Raw genomic sequence first — 18,888 nt, 5'->3', positions numbered from 1 at the left:
GATGAACCAAGAGGTTCCCCTTCTTTGCAGGGCCCAAAGCATCATTTGTAGACACTCTCCATCCATTTTAGATCCCAGAGCCTTATTTGCAGGGCTAAAATCCTCATTTTTTTGGGTCCAAAGCTGTCTTTTATTAGCCATAGTCTTTTTTAGGGCACACCGTTCCCTTGTTAGGGTTTAAACCCTCACTTTCAGAGCAGAAAGCATCTTTTTAGGATCCAAAGCTCTATTGGTAGTGACCTCCCCAGGGCCAGGACTCTGCGCTTCCCCTGGCTGCACTTGTTGGGGCTCTGCTGGGGCAGGGTGCGACCCTGGGCTGGTGCAGAGAGCAGCACCACGTCGTGACTCTGTGCAGGAGCAGGGTTTTGGGTGCCACCGTCGCGAGGTTGCGCCCAGCAGTGCAGGCTGGTCGGGGAGCAGCGCCCTGAGACGTGGGGGCAGAGGGTGCGGGAAGAGGGGGACAGGCGTAGGGTGCTGAGCGATGGGGCACGGGCTGGCCCTGGAGCCCCCCGGGCTGGAGACATCTGCCCCGGGACCAGTGCAGAGCTGCAGGCCTGGAGCTGGGCAGCACTTGCCTTGGGGGAGAACAACAAAATAGTGCCTGGCATGCGCAGAAGGACCCCTCAGCGTTCACATCCCACCCCTCCCTGTAAAAGAAAAGCTAAAAAGGGTGAGGACAGCAAAGCCATCTGCACTGTTGGTAACACTGAGACTTTTTCTGTCATTTGCATGCGTTTCTTTTATTTGGCTAATGGGATCTGGGAGCCCTTGAGGGCCAGCGTGTGCCGCAGCTGGTTGCCCAGTCCTGGTTCGGCCGTCTGGCGAGGGCCCCTCCAGGGTCCCTGGTGTGGTGCTGGCCTCTTGTTGGCTGGAGAGTCCTCAGAGCTGCTGGTGCTCCTCTTTGGGGGTGGCCGTGGCCCCCCGGGGGCGTTCCCTGCCCCAGCTGGTAGTGGAGGGCCTGGGCACAGCCTCCCCAGGCTCCTCCTGGGACTCTTCTTGCTCCGTGGGGATGGCAGCGGGAGCAGCGGGGCAGCTGCCAGGTGCCAACCAACAGCGGCGCATGAGGTGCCGAGGAGCTCGTCCGTGCCGGATCTCGCAGGGCTGCTGGGGGAGGCAGAGACCCTCCTCAGGAGGCAGCGGGGTCGGGGGCATCTTGGTCAACATGGCGATGATGGTGTCTTCCACCATGGCTGCCTCCAACCCCCTGTTGTCAAAGATCTGCTCCAGCTCCTGCTGGACCCAGGGCTGCAGGGTCTGCAGGAGCATTGGGTGGTTCTGGAAAAGGTTCATCCTGTTTGGGGTACAATATAATACAGACAATAATAAACTGTATAGCGCAGTCCCATACCTACCATACCCACAATACCCACAATGGCTGCAAAACAATAAAAACTACACAATACGTACTGTACAGAGCAATGCATACTCTACATACAGTAATCTACATGCAACATATTATAAAACAAAATACCTTAGAAAACTAAACACTCGAGAATGACCAAGCGCCACCCCCACCCCGTTCCTTGGCAATGACAGAGCCAGCGTGGAGCGTGCTCCATCTGTGTTTCGCTGTGCTTTGTGCAGGACAGGATGGCAGTGCTTGGCTATGCTTGGTTGATTTGGCTTGCACATCCCTGCTTGCCTGCCGCGGCTGTAAGCAGATTGGCTCTTCAGCCCCCAACCAGGTGCCTACTGCCTGTAGTAGTTCCGTTCTGCGGTGTCAGTTTCTTTGGGAAGGACCTGGTGGCAAGCGGCTGCGCAGAGCGGGGTGGCAGTGAACTTCCCAAAGAGGCTATGGTGCCACACTTGGTTTTCCCGGCTAGCTGTTAGCAGGCAGCAGTGGGAGGCAGGCGCTGCTGCCTGCCACGAGGTCTGCAGAGCCTCGTCCCGCAAGCAGAGCATTCAGCGGGGGTCTGCTGGGGGTGTCCGAGCCCAGCTTCTGCCTCCCCTCCTGCTCGGAACCCTCCATGTTGCCCGCCCCCCCCTAGAATCCACCGTGCCCAGCACCCGGAACCAGCCACTCTGTGACATCAGCCACGGGGCCAAGGGTTCCCTGGGCAGCGGGACTGCTGCAGGCACTACGTCGGCTGCTGCACTGCTGGCCACCAGCTCTCGCTTCTTGCAGCTGCCACGTGCCGCTGGCAGCCATGAATTTTCTCCCCGTCCTGGTCCTGCTGGCCGTGTGCTGGCCGGCATACGGCATGTGGGACAACTGTGGGTAAGTGGCCCGAGGCTCTGGGAGGGAGCTGGGGCAGCCCTTGTGGGCTTCACTGGCGGGTGCTCGCTTTTCCCCCTGGCCACACCAAAGCTTCCCAAACGCCATGTGGGAGCCTCAGTTCCTTGCCAGCAGCCAGGCCGCTGGCACAACTCGCCTACGGGGCTCAAGCACAAACAGGGGTAGATGGACGCATGCCCCACAGGGTTCTGCGACCCTGCTGTCCATGCAGCGCCTCGTGGGTGGGAAGGGGGCTGACCTGCAGCCTGAACAGCAGCAAGCCACCGAGCAGGACATTCATCAGTTTCTGCTTACAGAGGGACCTGCGGGCACCGGCCCATGGATTCTTACTACGGCATGTCACGCGTCGTGGGTGGCACCGATGCCCAGCTAGGGGCCTGGCCCTGGATCGTCAGCATCCAGAAGCCCATCATAGGAGGCATAGCGCATGTCTGCGGAGGGTCGCTCATCAGCCCACAGTGGGTGCTGACAGCAGCCCACTGCTTCATCACGCCCGGGTAAGGAGGACCAGGGAACAGCCCCACAGCACTAGCACGTGCCCGCTCCACAGCAGCACGTGCTAGCGCCATCCCGCTTCCTTGCAGCACGCCCAGTGCCTGGGCACTGCCAAGCCCAGCTGAGAGACTGCTCGCGAGAGGGCTGGGCTCACGCCACGGCTTCCTAGCAGCCTCCCGCCCGACACTCCTTGTGCCCAAGGCGTGCTAGGGCAGTCGCACCCTCCGTAGCGCTGCCTTCCTCTCTGCCCTGTGCAGCAGAAGGCAGGCAACTGCTGGGCTGCTTGCAGCACGTGGCTGCGCTCCCTCTGACCCCTCTCTCCACCTGCCTTGCAGGCACATCACCATGTGGCACGTGGTGATCGGGGCCAGCCACTTGACTCAGCTGGGCCCTGAGACCCAAGTGCGCACTATTAAGCGGCTACTGGTTCACGAGCACTACAACAACATCACGCAGAGGAACGACATTGCCTTGCTGGAATTGGACCAGCCTGTCCTGTGCGGCTACTACGTGCAGCTTGCCTGTGTGCCCGACGCCTGGCTGAGAGTGTCGCAGCTGAGAAGCTGCTACGTCAGTGGCTGGGGTTCCACGACTGCAAGAGGTGAGTTCCCAAAAGGGAGTGGTGTCCTGAGCGCAGGCTGGGCACACTGGGGAGGCGGGGTGGGCTTCCTGACAGCAGAGGCGAAAGCCAGAGTCGGGCTGCGGGGTGCATGCCGATGGAGAGGTGGGCCTGGCCCATTACCCCAAGCAAGACAGAAGGGAGACAGCAGCGGCACAGTGCCTCTGGAGACGCAAAGCCCAGCCCTAGGGCAGGGCTTCAGCCAGACACCGGGGGGGTGGGGGGGAGGAGAGGAGAACTGGCAGCGAGCTGCTGGCTGTTAACTCCTTTCTGTGCTGACAGCTGGGGGACCAAGTTATGTCCTGCAGGAGGCCAAGGTCCGCCTCATCGATATCAAGCTCTGCAACAGCAGCCGCTGGTACGGAGGGGCCATCCACAGCCACAACTTGTGTGCTGGCTATCCGCAGGGCGGCATCGACACCTGCCAGGTAGGAGCGTGCTACAAGTCCACCCCCAACAGCACAGGCAGCCCTGTGGCAACCGCCCAAACCTGCCCCAGCGCGTGCTTTGCCTGGCAAGTCAGCCTGCCACTGCTGGGTCCCCTCCACTCTTGGGGTTCACCTCCCCTTGCCCAGATGCAGGTCCTTGCCCAGGGCCGCCCTTGTCCCAGAGGCCTGGCTCTCTGCCCACAAAGCCCATCTAGTGCTCTGGGCAGCCCACAGCTCCAGAGCCCAGTCCTGCAACATCCCCCTTCCACACATCCAGGATCACTGTGCAAAGAGGACAGAGAGAGAGCCCTGCCTGACTGGCCCACCACCCCCTGCCAGACAAGCTTCTGTAGGCTCCAGCACCTGAGCAGAGCCTTTGTGTGCAGTCAGGACAGCTCTGGCAGCTGCTGCAGGAGAGAAGGAGCCAGCCAGAGTGCTGACAGGGGCCACCCCACACCACCTTAACCCTCTCTCCTCCGCTGCAGGGTGACAGCGGTGGTCCTCTGGTCTGCAAAGATAACACCTACGACTACTTCTGGCTTGTTGGAGTGACCAGCTGGGGGAGAGGCTGTGCCAGACCAAACCAGCCTGGAGTCTACACCTCCACGCAGCACTTCTACGACTGGATCCTGCTACAGATGGGACTGCGCTCAGCAAGAAGAGATAGTCCAACAGCACAGCCATGGAGTCATTTTCTCTCCACCTCAAGCCCCTCTCAGAGGCCAAGGCCAACACCAGCACCAACACAGTCGGGCAGCATTAGCTCCTGTCCATTTCCACGCCAGAAGCTGGTGGAATTCTTTACTCTTCTGAAGGAGCTCCTGCAGTTCCTCAGGGGAAAAAAGGCTTGAGGAGCAGGATCAACAGGAACCAGCGCAGGCTGCACTGGACCATGATCATTTCCTTCTGGGGCAATGCCTGCTGCTCCAAAGGCAGCCTCGGCATCAGAGTCCTGCTCTGTGCTGCCCGCTCTGCTCCCTGTGGAGGATGAAGCATTAAAGGACTGGGGACATGTGAGCAATCCAGCATTTCTCTAGAAGGCCATGAAGCCTTAGCCTAAGGCCGCAGAGCCTTAGCATAAGGCCGCAAGGGCATCCAGAGGACAAACTGCGGTTGGAATGAGGAAGTAAGAATGCAGAGAGAAACAACTCCCAGATGCCAAAGAGGAACTTGCCGCCTGCAAGAAGGCCACGAGCACTGCGCGTGAGCTAGTGACGCACACCAATCATAATCGAGTTACTATGTGAGTTAAATTGATTATCACCAATGGGGGATCGCCGCGTATGTAGTGGGGAATATAAAAGTGAGCTATGTGAGGCTAATAAACGGCTTGTACGTGATCACATTGATCATCGTGTCGAGTCCGGTTCTTCCTCCGCAACACTTCCCAGTGCACACAAATGCTGAAGCTGACTTAGTTCTTGGAATAAAGTTGCCAGGTTTCACAGTTAACCGTGCCTGAGTCCAATTCACTCTCGTGCGCAAGGCAAGGATTTCCACGCCCGGCAAAATGAGGCTGCAGGCAGTCAAGGAGGGCACAAAGGGCAAGAGTCGCTCAGCAGGGCTGACACCATGGCTGGTCAGACAGGAGCGTGCTCAGAGTCACCATGGCATGAAGAAGACTGGCACATTGAGGCTAGAAAGAGGACGCAAAATAATGATGTGTCGTGCAGACAACTCTGGGGATGATGATTAGGACCTGGTTGAAGCATATGCTAATTGGAAAGGTGAAAGAAATCTGGCAGGAGTTACAGTGCCATGAGGAAGAGCCAGATGTCACCAGAAGTTAAGGGGGAATGGTGTGAGAGGTGGCCAGACTTCAGCAATATCTGAAGGAAGAGCCGGGGTCATTCTGGGAACAACATCACGAACAGGAACGACATTGCCTTGCTGGAATTGGACCAGCCTGTCCAGTGCGGCTACTACGTGCAGCTTGCCTGTGTGCCCGACTCCTCGCTGAGAGTGTCGCAGCTGAGAAGCTGCTACATCAGTGGCTGGGGTTCCACGACTGCAAGAGGTGAGTTCCCAAAAGGGACTTGTTTTACAGGCACAGAGTGACTTCTGCCAGCCCAAGCCCTTACCAAGAGAAAGAAGTCCTTCAGCTTCACCTCAGGCAGGCTGGCGTTTCACTGCGCATTTGGCCAACAGAGAAAGTGATGGAGGAAGGTGGGGTCATCCCAGATCACAAAACAACTCTTCTCTAGAGCTGAAACTCAGCTTCTGGAATCTCCTGGCTCCTAGTCCTGGGTAATGTGCTTGATACGTCTGGGCTAAGCTCCTGAATCGTGAAGAAAAAGTTTTTCTTTGTGTAGGGGTGGCGCGACCACAGATATTTCCAACATATTGTACAACGTCTCTTCTCCAGGAGAAACCTAGACTGAGAGAAGAAATGAGGAAATATTACCAGAGGAGGAGACAGAATGAGTGTGAGCTCTGGAAGGTGTGGATGCTGACAAGAAGCAGGTGCTCAAATGTTACTGCTTTGCACACACCCTGTGTGCTCACCTTCTCCCAGAATTCCACAGCTGTGTAGCAGGAGGGCTTTGGTAGGGCAGTGTCAGCCTGACCTCAGCCGGGGCCTGGAGCAGAGCCTGCCCCTCCGACACCAGCATGGCTGCCTGGCAGCTGGGTGGGAAAAAGGGAAATGGCAGCCCCCGGGGGAAGCAGGGTTGCCCGGGGAGCATCCCAATGCCATCCCTTCCCAGCAGCCCAAGGCAGCACAGCGCACGCTGACCCCGGGTGTCCTTACAGCAGAGCCCCAGCTGCCCCGCTGGAGCACAGAGACCACGAGGGGAGGAGGAGGGGAGACGCTTTAGGCAGCCTGTCCCCTCCTCAGACACCCCCGGGCATGGAAAGGCCCCGCGCCCTGCTAAGCCAACGAGTCGCCACTCGTGCCGCGGTGCAGAGGCGGCCAACTCTTGAGTGCTCTTGGATGGCGCAGCCTTGCCCTGAGCCGGGGGAAGATTCCCTCTGCCTCAGTCCAGAGTCCTCACCTGCAAAGCCTCATTTTCAGGGCCCAAATCCTCATTTTGGGGGCCCCAACTTGTCTGTTCTTGCCCACAGCCGCGTATTTCCCTGTCCCACTTCACCGCTCTCCACAGCTTCCCCAGGAGGGGACGTGAGAGGGAGGTGCTGAGCTCTGCTGCTGGGGTCCAGGGACAGGACGCATGGGAACGGCTCAGAGCTGTGTCAGGGCGGGTTCAGCTGGGCACGAGGATCCGTTTCTGCACTGAGAGGGCGGCCGGGCGCTGGGACAGGCTGCCTGAGAGGCGGTCGGTGCCCCCGGCCTCCTTTTTAGGGTACAAACCCTCATTTCTAAGTTCCAAACCCACCTTTTAAGGTTCAAATGCTCATCTTAAGGGCTCAAAGCAACATTTTGACGGTGCAGAGCCTCATTTTCAGAGTCCAAAGCATTGTTTATAGGGTCCAAAGTCTCAATTTGAGGTCTCAATCCTCATCTTTAGCTTCAAAAGCCTGCTTTTCAGGAGCCAAAGCCTCCATGTAGAATCAAAACTGCTCCTTTAGACTTAGAAGTCTTGTTTGTTTAATGTCCCAAGCTTCATTCTGAGGGTCTAAAATCCCATTTTAACAGCACAAAGCCCTGATTTTCAAACCCAAAGCATCACTTCAGGGCTTAAAATCATCAGAATTTCAGGGTTCAATGCCTCAATGTAATTTCCAAAGCCCCATTTTCAGGGCCCAATGCTCCATTCTTAAGCCCCAAGCCATCCTTTGGCGGGTCTAAACTCTACTTTGAAGGGTCCCAAGCCCTCTTTTACACCTGAAAGCCTCCACTGGAGTGCCCAGAGCCCTCTATTTGGGACGAAATCTCCATTTCTGGAGGCCATGGAGGAACCAAGTCGTTCCCCTCCTTTTCAGGGTCTAAAGCGTCCCTTGTACATCTAGCCTATCCTTTGGAGTGCCCAGAGCCCCATTTTCAGGGCTGAAGCCCTCATTTATGGGATCCAAACCTGTCTTTTATCACTCACAACCTTCTTTTAGGGCCCACAGTTCCATTTTGAGGTCCTAACTCTCATTTTGGAGGCAGAAAGCCTCTTTTTAGGCTCCAGAGCTGTATTTCTAGCATCCAAAGCATCATTTTGACTTTCCAAAGTCTCAGCTTTGGTGACAGAGCAGAGAGCAGCCTGGTCCCACTGAGCGCAAGGCTGCTCTCCCTCCTCGGCTGCCCTCAGCCCGCCATTGCTCTGCACACCGCTGCCCACGCGATGACCCACAGAGGTCCCTTCCAACCCCTATCACACCACCCTGGCAGTTTGCCTGTGGAGCGCTGGGGACAGCTGCCCAGGGGAACGGGGAGATGGCTCTGCCCCGTCCTGCTGCGAGAGCAGGGCTCAGCCCTGGTGCTGAGGGCACTGAGTGTCTGCCTTGCTGCTCTCCAGCTCCTCCAGCGTGCGTGGAGCCCTCCGTCACCAGGCATGGGAAGTGCGCGGCTCCAGCGTACGCACCCGTGGGTGTCCCAGGGCACACGTGGAGATCCCGCCTGGACCCGGGGAGTGACAGCTCTGCAGCCGCTCGTTCAGGCGAGGTGAGCACGCTTTGTTTTTGCCCTGCGTTAGTGGGGCACGAAGCACTCAGCCCAGCCCTTGAGCGAGCTGTGCATGCTTTCAGCCAGCTGGCACTTGTGCCGCTGCTCAGGAGAGCCCCTGCAGGTGAAATTGCCGCCTTGGCTTGAAAAACAGGCCAGCACTTCCCTGCTCTTGGGCTGTTGTCCTCTGCCCTCGGTGATTCCTGCCCTGGCAAGTCCAAGAGACGCCTCTGTGAATGCCCCCCTGTGCAGTGCGTGTCCTTCTGGCGTGCGGCCGTCAAAGCAGATCTCCCTGCAGCTAAGTGATGGCTGGGAAATGCGTACCCTTGCAGCCCCAGTGTCCTCCAGTGACAACCTGCTAGTCAGCTGAGTCCCCAGGGCTGGCTCAAAGCCTGCACAGTGGGACGCAACTGCTGCCTCACAAGACCTCTTTCTGTCCTACAAGAGGTCGATGGTGATAGCACCATCTGGAGGGCCCAAAGCCTTTTTTTAGGGTCCAAACCCTCCTTTGCAGCGTCAAACCCTCATTGATAAGTTGCAAGCTTCGCTTTTACAATTCACAGACTCTTATTAAGGGACCAAAGCATTCTCTTGAAGGCCCAAAGTCTGATCTGAGTGTCAAAGGGCTCCTTTTTAGAGTCCAAAGCCTTATCTTTAGGGTCTAAAGTCTCCTTTCATGGCACCAAAGCCTCATTATCTGGATCCATAGCCTAATTTAGAGGATCCAGTCGGCAAGCTGGAGGGTCCAAAGCCTCATTTTAGCATCCAAACTGCTCATTTTGGGTACAAAGCCTCACTTGTTTAATGACCGAAGCCTCATTTGGAGGCTCCAAAGACCTGTTTTTAGCATACAGAGCCCTAGCTTTTGGCACCAAAACATCATGTGAGGGCAAAAGTCCTGATTTGAGGGTTCAGCATCTCATTTTCATTTCCAAAGCCTTATTTTCACATCCCAACGCCCCATGCTTCAGGCCCAAACTCTTTTTTGGAGAGTCCAAAGTCTCATTTCTAGGGCCAAAAACCTCTTACAGCTCTAGGCCTGCACTGGAGTGTTTCGTTTTATTGGGCAACAGAGGAACCAAGAGGTTCCCCTCCTTTGCAGGGCCCAAAGTGTCATTTGTAGACACTCTCCATCCATTTTAGATCCCAGAGCCTATTTGCAGGGCTGAAATCCTCATTTTTTTGGGTCCAAAGCTGTCTTTTATTAGCCATAGTCTTTTTTAGGGCACACCGTTCCCTTGTTAGGGTTTAAACCCTCACTTTCAGAGCAGAAAGCATCTTTTTAGGATCCAAAGCTCTATTGGTAGTGACCTCCCCAGGGCCAGGACTCTGCGCTTCCCCTGGCTGCACTTGTTGGGGCTCTGCTGGGGCAGGGTGCGACCCTGGGCTGGTGCAGAGAGCAGCACCACGTCGTGACTCTGTGCAGGAGCAGGGTTTTGGGTGCCACCGTCGCGAGGCTGCGCCCAGCAGTGCAGGCTGGTCGGGGAGCAGCGCCCTGAGACGTGGGGGCAGAGGGTGCGGGAAGAGGGGGACAGGCGTGGGGTGCTGAGCGATGGGGCACGGACTGGCCCTGGAGACCCCCAGGCTGGAGACATCTGCCCCTGGACCAGTGCAGAGCTGCAGGCCTGGAGCTGGGCAGCACTTGCCTTGGGGGAGAACAACAAAATAGTGCCTGGCACGCGCAGAAGGACCTCTCAGCGTTCACATCCCACCCCTCCCTGTAAAAGAAAAGCTAAAAAGGGTGAGGACAGCATAGCCATCTGCACTGTTGGTAACACTGAGACTTTTTCTGTCATTTGCATGCGTTTCTTTTATTTGGCTAATGGGATCTGGGAGCCCTTGAGGGCCAGCGTGTGCCGCAGCTAGTGGCCCAGTCCTGGTTCGGCTGTCTGGCGAGGGCCCCTCCAGGGTCTCTGGTGTGGTGCTGGCCTCTTGTTGGCTGGAGAGTCCTCGGAGCTGCTGGTGCACCGCTTTGGGGGTGGCTGTGGCCCCTCGGGAGCATTCCCTGCCCCGGATGGAAGTGGAGGGCCTGGGCACAGCCTCCCCAGGCTCCTCCTGGGGCTCTTCTTGCTCCGTGGGGATGGCAGCTGGAGCAGCGGGGTGGCTGCCAGGTGCCCACACACAGTGGCAGATGAGGTGCCGAGGAGCTCGTCCGTGCCAGATCTCGCAGGGCTGTCGGGGGAGGCAGAGACCCTCCTCAGGAGGCAGCGGGGTCGGGGGCATCTTGGTCAACATGGCCATGACGGTGTCTTCCACCATGGCTGCCTCCAACCCCCTGTTGTCAAAGATCTGCTCCAGCTCCTGCTGGACCCAGGGCTGCAGGGTCTGCAGGAGCATTGGGTGGTTCTGGAAAAGGTTCATCCCGTTCGGGGCACAATATAACACAGACAATAATAAACTGTATAGCGCAGTCCCATACCTACCATACCCACAATACCCACAATGGCTGCAAAAGAATAAAAACTACACAATACGTACTGTACAGAGCAATGCATACTCTACATACAGTAAACGACATGCAACATATTATAAAACAAAATACCTTAGAAAAGTAAACACTCTAGAATGAATAAACTGTTATAAATACTGTACCATACAGTAGGACAGGACACATACAATGCATACAAGGCAATGCAAGAAAAAAACATGCAATACAATACCTACAACGTGGTGTACAGTATGTACAAGACAATACAGAACAATACAAAACATAGTACCGTTTTTTCAATACGATACCAAAGCAAGGCAAAATACAATGCACAGAATACTATAGAATGCACAGTAGAATGCATCAAATTTAAAACATACTGTATGATAATACATATAATAACAAATACCCCACAGGACATTAAAATGCACAGATACAGTACAATACATACCATCCCTTACAACACAACACATACAATACATTCCATGTCTTTCAGTAAACAACACAAAATTCACAGTGCGGTGCAAACAACACAAAATGCATTACATGCAATACAGAACACTATACCTACCACACATGCCGTACAAGACACACCATACCACATGTAGCACACGGTACCTAGCATACCATTCCGTACCATACAATACATATCATGAAATACGTACCACACAGTACAATCAGTGCAGTACAGACAATTCACTACATAGAGTAAGCTACGTACATACCATACCCTACAATACCACACGGTTCATAAAATACAGTGCATACAGTACAGTAGATACAATGCAAGAGCACAAAGAATGCAATACAATACAATACAATACAATACGTACAATACAATAAATACGATAACGTCATATGGTACATACGATACACAGTGCAATACACTCGGTAGAATACATACCATACAGTAAAAATACAACACAAAGACATTCAGAATGCCACAGAACACAATACAAAACAATAAATGCCACACCATACAATACAGTGTGTACAACACAACACACACAATGCATGCAATACAATAAATGCCGTATCACACAATGCAAAATGCAATACAGTACAATACAGACAGCCCGATGCAAACTATAATGCAATGCGTATAATGCAAAGCAAAATACCATACAGTGCCATGCCATATTGTACCATACCATGCTGTACCACACATTTCCATGCCATACCATACAGTGCCATACCGTACCCTACCCTACCACATCACACCACACCACACCACACCACACCCACCTGTGACGGATGCCCTCCTCCTGTCTGACCTAACTGAACTCTGGTCCAGGCAGGTGCTCAGCAAGTCGGCCTGGCCAAAGTTACTCCTGTTCTGTGAGTGGTCAGTGACAGCTCAGCACCCAAACCAAAAAAAGTGGTTTGGCTGGAGACTTACCTGAGAAGGGAACGAAACTGCATGAACCCAGCAGAAAATCTGACCACAAATCAACCACTTGACGCCCTAAGTATCTGCAGTCATCAGAGTCCGCTGAGCTCTCCCTCCATAGCAGCTGGCTGCGTGGCCGTGATTTCCCCTGGATCTCCCAAGGTCACCCCTCGAGGCTGAGAGGTCCCTGACCTGACCCCAGACACTGGTGGCTCAGTAAGTGACATTCTATGCACGCATGTGACATTTAAGACACACTTAGTAAGCTTACGCAATAGTCGTTGTATCCCGTACTGCTCCCAGTGTAGCAGATGATAGCAGAGTATTGACCGCCAGTCCATCAGTATTTATTAAATATTTTGCATACCGAAATGTACTGATTAGAACTGAATGAATTAGCTGCCAGCTCAGATCTCAGTGATCTCTGACTCTTCTCCTGCGACAATACCATACCTACCACACATACAATACCATACACGCCAAACAAAACCATGCATACCATAGACACCCTAAATACTGTAGCTTACCCTAAGGACCATACAATGGCATACCGTACCATACCATACCCACAGCATCACACCGTACCCACTGCATAGTACAAAAGACACCACACCTTACAAAACAAAACACTGTATGTACCATACCATGCCTTACACATACAAATGCAACGCAGAATGGAATACAATGCAAAATGTAACGCAAGACGCACAAAACAATACCGTACCGCACCCAATGCCATACCATACCCACAACCAAAATACCATACCATACCATATGTACCAAACAGTAGAACATACAGTACAAGACCACGCCTACCATACCTACAAACCGTGCCACAGAAACCGAACCACACAGGCAGTGCATACCAGACAATCCTACCAACCCTCACTATACAAAATACAGCACATTGCAAAATGCAACACTGTAAATGCCGTACCATACAAAATAACACAAAATATTGTATGAAACACGCTACACACAGTGCAATAGAAACACGATGACACAAAAAATACGATACAACACAAAATACAACACGTACAATGGAGCCTATAGCCCTCCATCGCAGCACTCCAGCTGTGGGACTCATTCCGCCGTGTCTCGCTTATCCCAGTGGATCTGCGATGGAATGCAGTACCTGCTGTCTGCACTCTTGTACAAGACAGTCTGCAATACTGCAGGGCCATACAACACAAACCAAAGTCCAGTGCAAGCCATACACTACAGGCTGTACGGTCCAAGCCACGCCACACATAAAGCACACTGCAAAATACATTGCAACACAAAATGCATTACAGTACGTACAATACAATAAAAACCGTACAATACAATACAGTATATAAAATACAATACAAAAACCCCACAATAAAATACAGAATTCAATACAATTCAAAATACAGTACGCACAATGCAATACATACAACACCACGCCCTACAGTACATACCATACAACACCACACACGCAATCCATACCATACAACACGTGCATTAACATAATGCCATAGCATGACGTACAGTACATGCAATGCAACACAACGCAAAAGCCACAGAGCACATACATTCAATAGAAAATACAACACAAGCAACACAACACCTACTATAGCACACACTATATATGTTACATACTATCAAATGCACACAATACAATACAAAATACAGTAGAAAAGAAATTACAGTACCTACAGCACAAAACACACAATATAGAGAAGACAATACACACCGCGCAATACAATACAATGTGTACACAACATACAGTACCCACACACTGTACAAGCTATACAATACATACCATAAAATAGAATACAATCGATACAATGCACAACATAGAATACAATGCACACTATACCATGCATACCATACCATACAATGCATACCATACAATACAGTTCCCAGTAGACTAGAAAATACAATACAATAGAAAGCATACCATGTACTACACCCAAAATAATACATGGAATACATACAATAAAATAAATACCTTAACATACATTAAAGAAAACACATAAAATACAGTATAGTACATCAAATACATAAAATTCAATGCAAAATACAGTACAATGCCATACCATACAATGCCAGACCATAAATTACCATACCATACACTACCATACTTTACATTACATACCGTACATTACAATATAATACAAAAAACAATACATAAAATACAATAAAAATTAAACCATACAATACAGACAATACTTACAAGAAATAAATACCACACTTTTCAATACATTGCATACAATCAAAGAAATGCCATACCATAAAACAGAATACCAAACTTACAATACAAACATTACAATGCAATACAAAAGAGAATCAAACCCCACACAATACACCCAACACAACACACAGAACAGACCAGACCCAGTACAACACAAAACCCAGTGCAATACATCACATACCATACAGTCAGTACCGTTCTGTATTCCACACACCATACATGTAATACAATATGAAATGCAATGCATAATGAAGCACACCATACAAAATAAATACAATAGAAACAGTTAGACAACACACTGCACAGAGAAAAACTGCATACTATACAATAAATAAAATACAATTGCAATAGAAAAATAAAACACAAATTAGAAACATACAACACGATGCAGACAATGCCCTACAATAGATAAAACACAAAACAATACCCACAGTACCATACCATGCCTACCAGACCATACAATACACACAGTACACTACACAAAAAAATAAACAATACAATAAAATTACAGCAGAAAATACATGATGGAATGCAATACAGAAAATAAAATAAATAGGATACAATACAATGCATACAGTACGGTACATACTCTATGACACCATACATACCATTCAACATATGCAACACATACCATACAGTACAACAGACACCACACCATACAACACAGACAATAGGACACTATAAGTAACTTGCCCTTCGATGTACAGCACACCGTTCATGCCAAACAACACCCTGCACGCCAGACAACACCATACACCCCAATGCCACATCCCCAAGACCATACCCCCAATGCCAACAACACAAAATACACCATACTGTACAAAATACACAACATAGACAATGCCGTACACACCACACCATGCATACATTAAACGCAATGCAAAATCTAACGCCAAAAAAAAATGTAATGCATGCAGCACAGCACCACACCCCATACCATGCCCAGCGCTGTGCCATACGGGCAGTACAAAACTGAATACAATTCTTACAGTACAGACCATACCGTACCTGCAATACAAAATACCCTACCATACAAAATAAAAAACCATACTATACCAGATACAAAACCATACCATACAAAATACAATAATACATAATACATACCATACAATACATGCACACACTGCACCATGCAAGGCTTACCATCCTATACCATCCTATACCATTCAAAATGCCATCCACACCATCCAAAACACCGGACCACACCATAAATACCTTATCATGCAGTAAACTCCATACCATGCGACAGACCCAACACACAGCAGAGGGTACAGCGCACAACACAGAAGACAGGACACAACACACGCCATCCCAAACAACGCCATGCCAACCCGTAGCTCACCTCCAGCTCTCCCATGGGTGTCCTCCGACCCCTCCATTTCCGCTTCAAGCCCTCTCCATCCGTCCCGCCGGCTGACCGGGGCTGTACCCACATGCCCGGGGCCTCCTCCGATCCCACCGAGGTCCCTGGGAGAGTGAGGAGTGTTCCCCTGACAGCCCCGAGCAGTGACCTGCTGCCACCCCTGCCCAGCCGTTCCCTGTACCTTCCTCCCGGCACACAGACGGCTCCTGGCCCTGCCGCGCTGGCCGACCACACGCCGAGCTGGGCTGTGCGTGCCGCAGATGGCAGAGCCCAGCTCCATGGCTCGGGGTCCCTCCCGGACACCCCTCCACCTGCCCACCCCCTCCTGCAGCTCGGCCCCCAGGCAGAGCCCCACGTCTGCCTGTGGCACCCCGGCCGGCCGGCTGGCTGTCACCCCTCCGGGAACAGCCCCGCGCACCCCTCCGCCGGACCCCCGGGCAGGCGATCGCCTGCGGGGACAGGTGCTGGGGCCGGGCGGCTGCGGGGGCTCTGCCAGGCGCGGGCAGCCCAGGGGAAGCCGAGGACGCCGCGTTCCACCCGCTGCCGGCGCCTGCGCTGCCGCGTCCCTGTGCATCACAGTGCCGATGGGTCTGGCCGGCCTCCGTCTGCTGCGGGGCAGTGCCCGTTGGTGGCTGTTGGTGGCTCCGCCCGCTGTGGGTGGTGACCGTTGGTGGCTCCGCCCAGTGCTGTCTCGGCCAATCCGCGGTCTGGACCCGGGGCTGGGGGACCGCCCCCTGGGCCCCACACAGCACAGCAGCCAGCACAGCACCGACAGTGTCACACAGACCGTGGGCACAGGGCAGTCGGTACCACAGAATGCAGCAGCACAGCACAGGGAACGCGACAGAGAGCAGACAGGGCAGTGAATCCCACAGCGCAGCACACGCTGCACACCGCGCAGTGCACAGGAACGCAGCGCAGAAATCAGGAACATGAAATAAAATGAGGAGCTGACATGTGACTGCTAGTGACATGTGCTGTGACAGTTAACGAGTGCATCCTATGTGACACAATTCCTTCAGAGGATGATGTTGGGGTAACACAGAGGTGTTTTTCTCCCCTCTCCCTGTTCCAGGTTTTCTCCAGTAATCGCCAGTCTGATGCGACTCATTCGACAGAAGCTTGCCAGCAGGCGTCACTGTTCCTGTTTGTGGAGGTGAGTTTCTTGTGACAGGGCTGTCTGCCCCAGCGTTTCCTTTTCGGAAGCATCTGATGTTCAGCTGAAAGAGAAATCAAAAATCTTCCACTAAAATTCACGCTTTTCTTTGTTCCTTCTGTTTGGGTTTATGGTCTTGGATCGTTAATCGGCTGGGTACGTCCAACGTGAAGTGCAGGAGCGCGTGTTTAGGAACACGATGGAAACCCTGGTGCAGTGATGGAGCTCTGGTTTCAGCAGCAATGGAGAGATGTGTCATTCCCGCATTTTACCAGAGTGGTAGTAACTAAAGTTTTTACTTGTGTTCTATTGTGGATGTTACATGATGTCCTTCATCTGTTGTGGCTGCTTTAGTTCTTGACTCCATCCAAATCAACTGTAGTGCTGGAAGTTGCAAAATGTTCTTCACTTCTTCTGTTATTTGGTGGTTATTCCAACCACCAGACAGCTCTGTGCGGCTGTGCTTTAGCTTTGCAATGTGCAACATTTTTGTCAGCAGATTTCCAGTAATTGCTAGAAATGCAACTGTGGTGTTTGGTTTGGTTGTTGCTTTTTTTTAAAGCATTAAGTTTTAATGGATTTCATTGGCCAAAGTCACAAGGCATGATTGCACCTTGCTGTTCCAAGGGAAAGTAGTGAAAAGTGCTACAGAACCTCTTTCAGCTTCCCCCCCTCCCCACCCCGCTACTAAAGCTGCTGTTGCTCTTTCAGATGGAAGGGCTGTCATTTTCACAGGGTGTCTTTGTCAAGTTTGGCAAAAATCCCATTCTCTGCTCTGCCACTCCTTACTGGGTACTGTCTATATGCACACATGACTGCATTCAGTGAGCAGAATTACGGTAAGGAATTTGCAGCAGGCTGCTGTCGGCAATGGACAGAGCTACGAAAGAAAAGACGGAGAGAGGCAAAGTCGTTATTTCGGCAGTAGCCAAGTAGAGCTGTGAAGAAATGTGAAGTGCACTGAAGTCTGGTGTGCCTTGAGACGTTTGGTGATGTAGACGTAGCATGGGATTCTTTCTTCCTCACAGCCTTGGTTAACCTCTCATCTGTCTGTGTGTCTGTCCCAAGGGCTGGAGTCGTCAATTAAAGCTGTCGAAGGATATGGCTAATGAGGCTTGCCCAGGGGCTTGCCACCACACATGGTGAAATCTCAGGAGTAAGACTTTGCTGGGTCCTGCTGGCGTGCGGGAGAGGGCACTGGTCTGCCAAGATGACGTGACATCCTCAGAAGAGTTTGGTGTCTTTTCTCACTTTTGGAGTGTTGCCACGTTACGCTCTTGGCTTCCTCATTCTGCTCTGATCTTGCAGATGCTCGGTCCTTCTTTTGTCCTTCTCCTGGGCACCTTTCTGGAGAGCCATTCCAGAGGCCCGTGGTGTCTGAGCAGGGGCTGTGTCCCTTAGCGCGGTGGCTGTTGGCGAGCTGTCGGCTCACAGGGGCTGGTGGCTGTCACCTCCTCATCGTGTGAGGGACGCGGAGCAGAAGGGACCCCGTGCTCTCCTGGCCTGACTGGATGTGTGCTTGGCAATGGCTGCTGAGTTGAGAAGAAATAAGAGCACCTCTGAGGTTTACTGCGTGAAACTCTCATCCCTTGTGAAACAAAGGAGATGCTTCTGGCGAGTGGAAGGCAGGGCAGGGAGGAGCGCCCCAGGGCATGCTGGGAGCTGTAGGCCTGGGGCAGGGGCTGCTGTTGGCCATGTTGATGGCCCTGCGAGCAGCACTCAGAGCAAGGCCTTCTCTTCTGCTTTCTGCCCTGGGCTCCTGTGGGATGGCTTCTGGGTTCTGCAGCCCAGCCCAGCTTCTCCCTGGCAGCTGCTTCCAGAGCCCCGAGGGCTCCCCAGCTGCGCTGCAGGGCAGGACCAGACGTTCTCCCCAGACCCCAAGGAAAGGGGCTGAGGCTGAGCCAGTGGGACGTGGCCCGGAGGCATTGCTAAGGAGCAGCCCCCTGGTCTCGTCCTCAGCCGGACCGTGGGGAGCTCTTCTCCAGCACGGCTGGTGCCGCTGGTGGGGA

At 52.7% G+C, this 18,888-nt stretch overlaps 1 protein-coding gene across 1 annotated transcript; it reads left to right on the top strand.

Moving 5' to 3' along the window:
* Window positions 1-2,471: 2,471 nt before the first annotated feature.
* On the top strand, window positions 2,472-17,988 carry LOC142364792 (acrosin-like). Its single transcript, XM_075444920.1, has 5 exons — window positions 2,472-2,733; window positions 3,067-3,332; window positions 3,633-3,778; window positions 4,264-4,348; window positions 17,948-17,988. The coding sequence occupies exons 1-5, from the start codon at window positions 2,555-2,557 to the stop codon at window positions 17,986-17,988; spliced, it is 717 nt and encodes a 238-aa protein (XP_075301035.1). The 5' UTR covers window positions 2,472-2,554.
* Window positions 17,989-18,888: the final 900 nt, after the last annotated feature.

The sequence above is a fragment of the Opisthocomus hoazin genome, chromosome 29, assembly GCF_030867145.1.
Source record: "Opisthocomus hoazin isolate bOpiHoa1 chromosome 29, bOpiHoa1.hap1, whole genome shotgun sequence".
NCBI classification, from domain to species: Eukaryota; Metazoa; Chordata; class Aves; order Opisthocomiformes; family Opisthocomidae; genus Opisthocomus; species Opisthocomus hoazin.
This window is presented reverse-complemented; position numbering and strand designations above follow the sequence as displayed.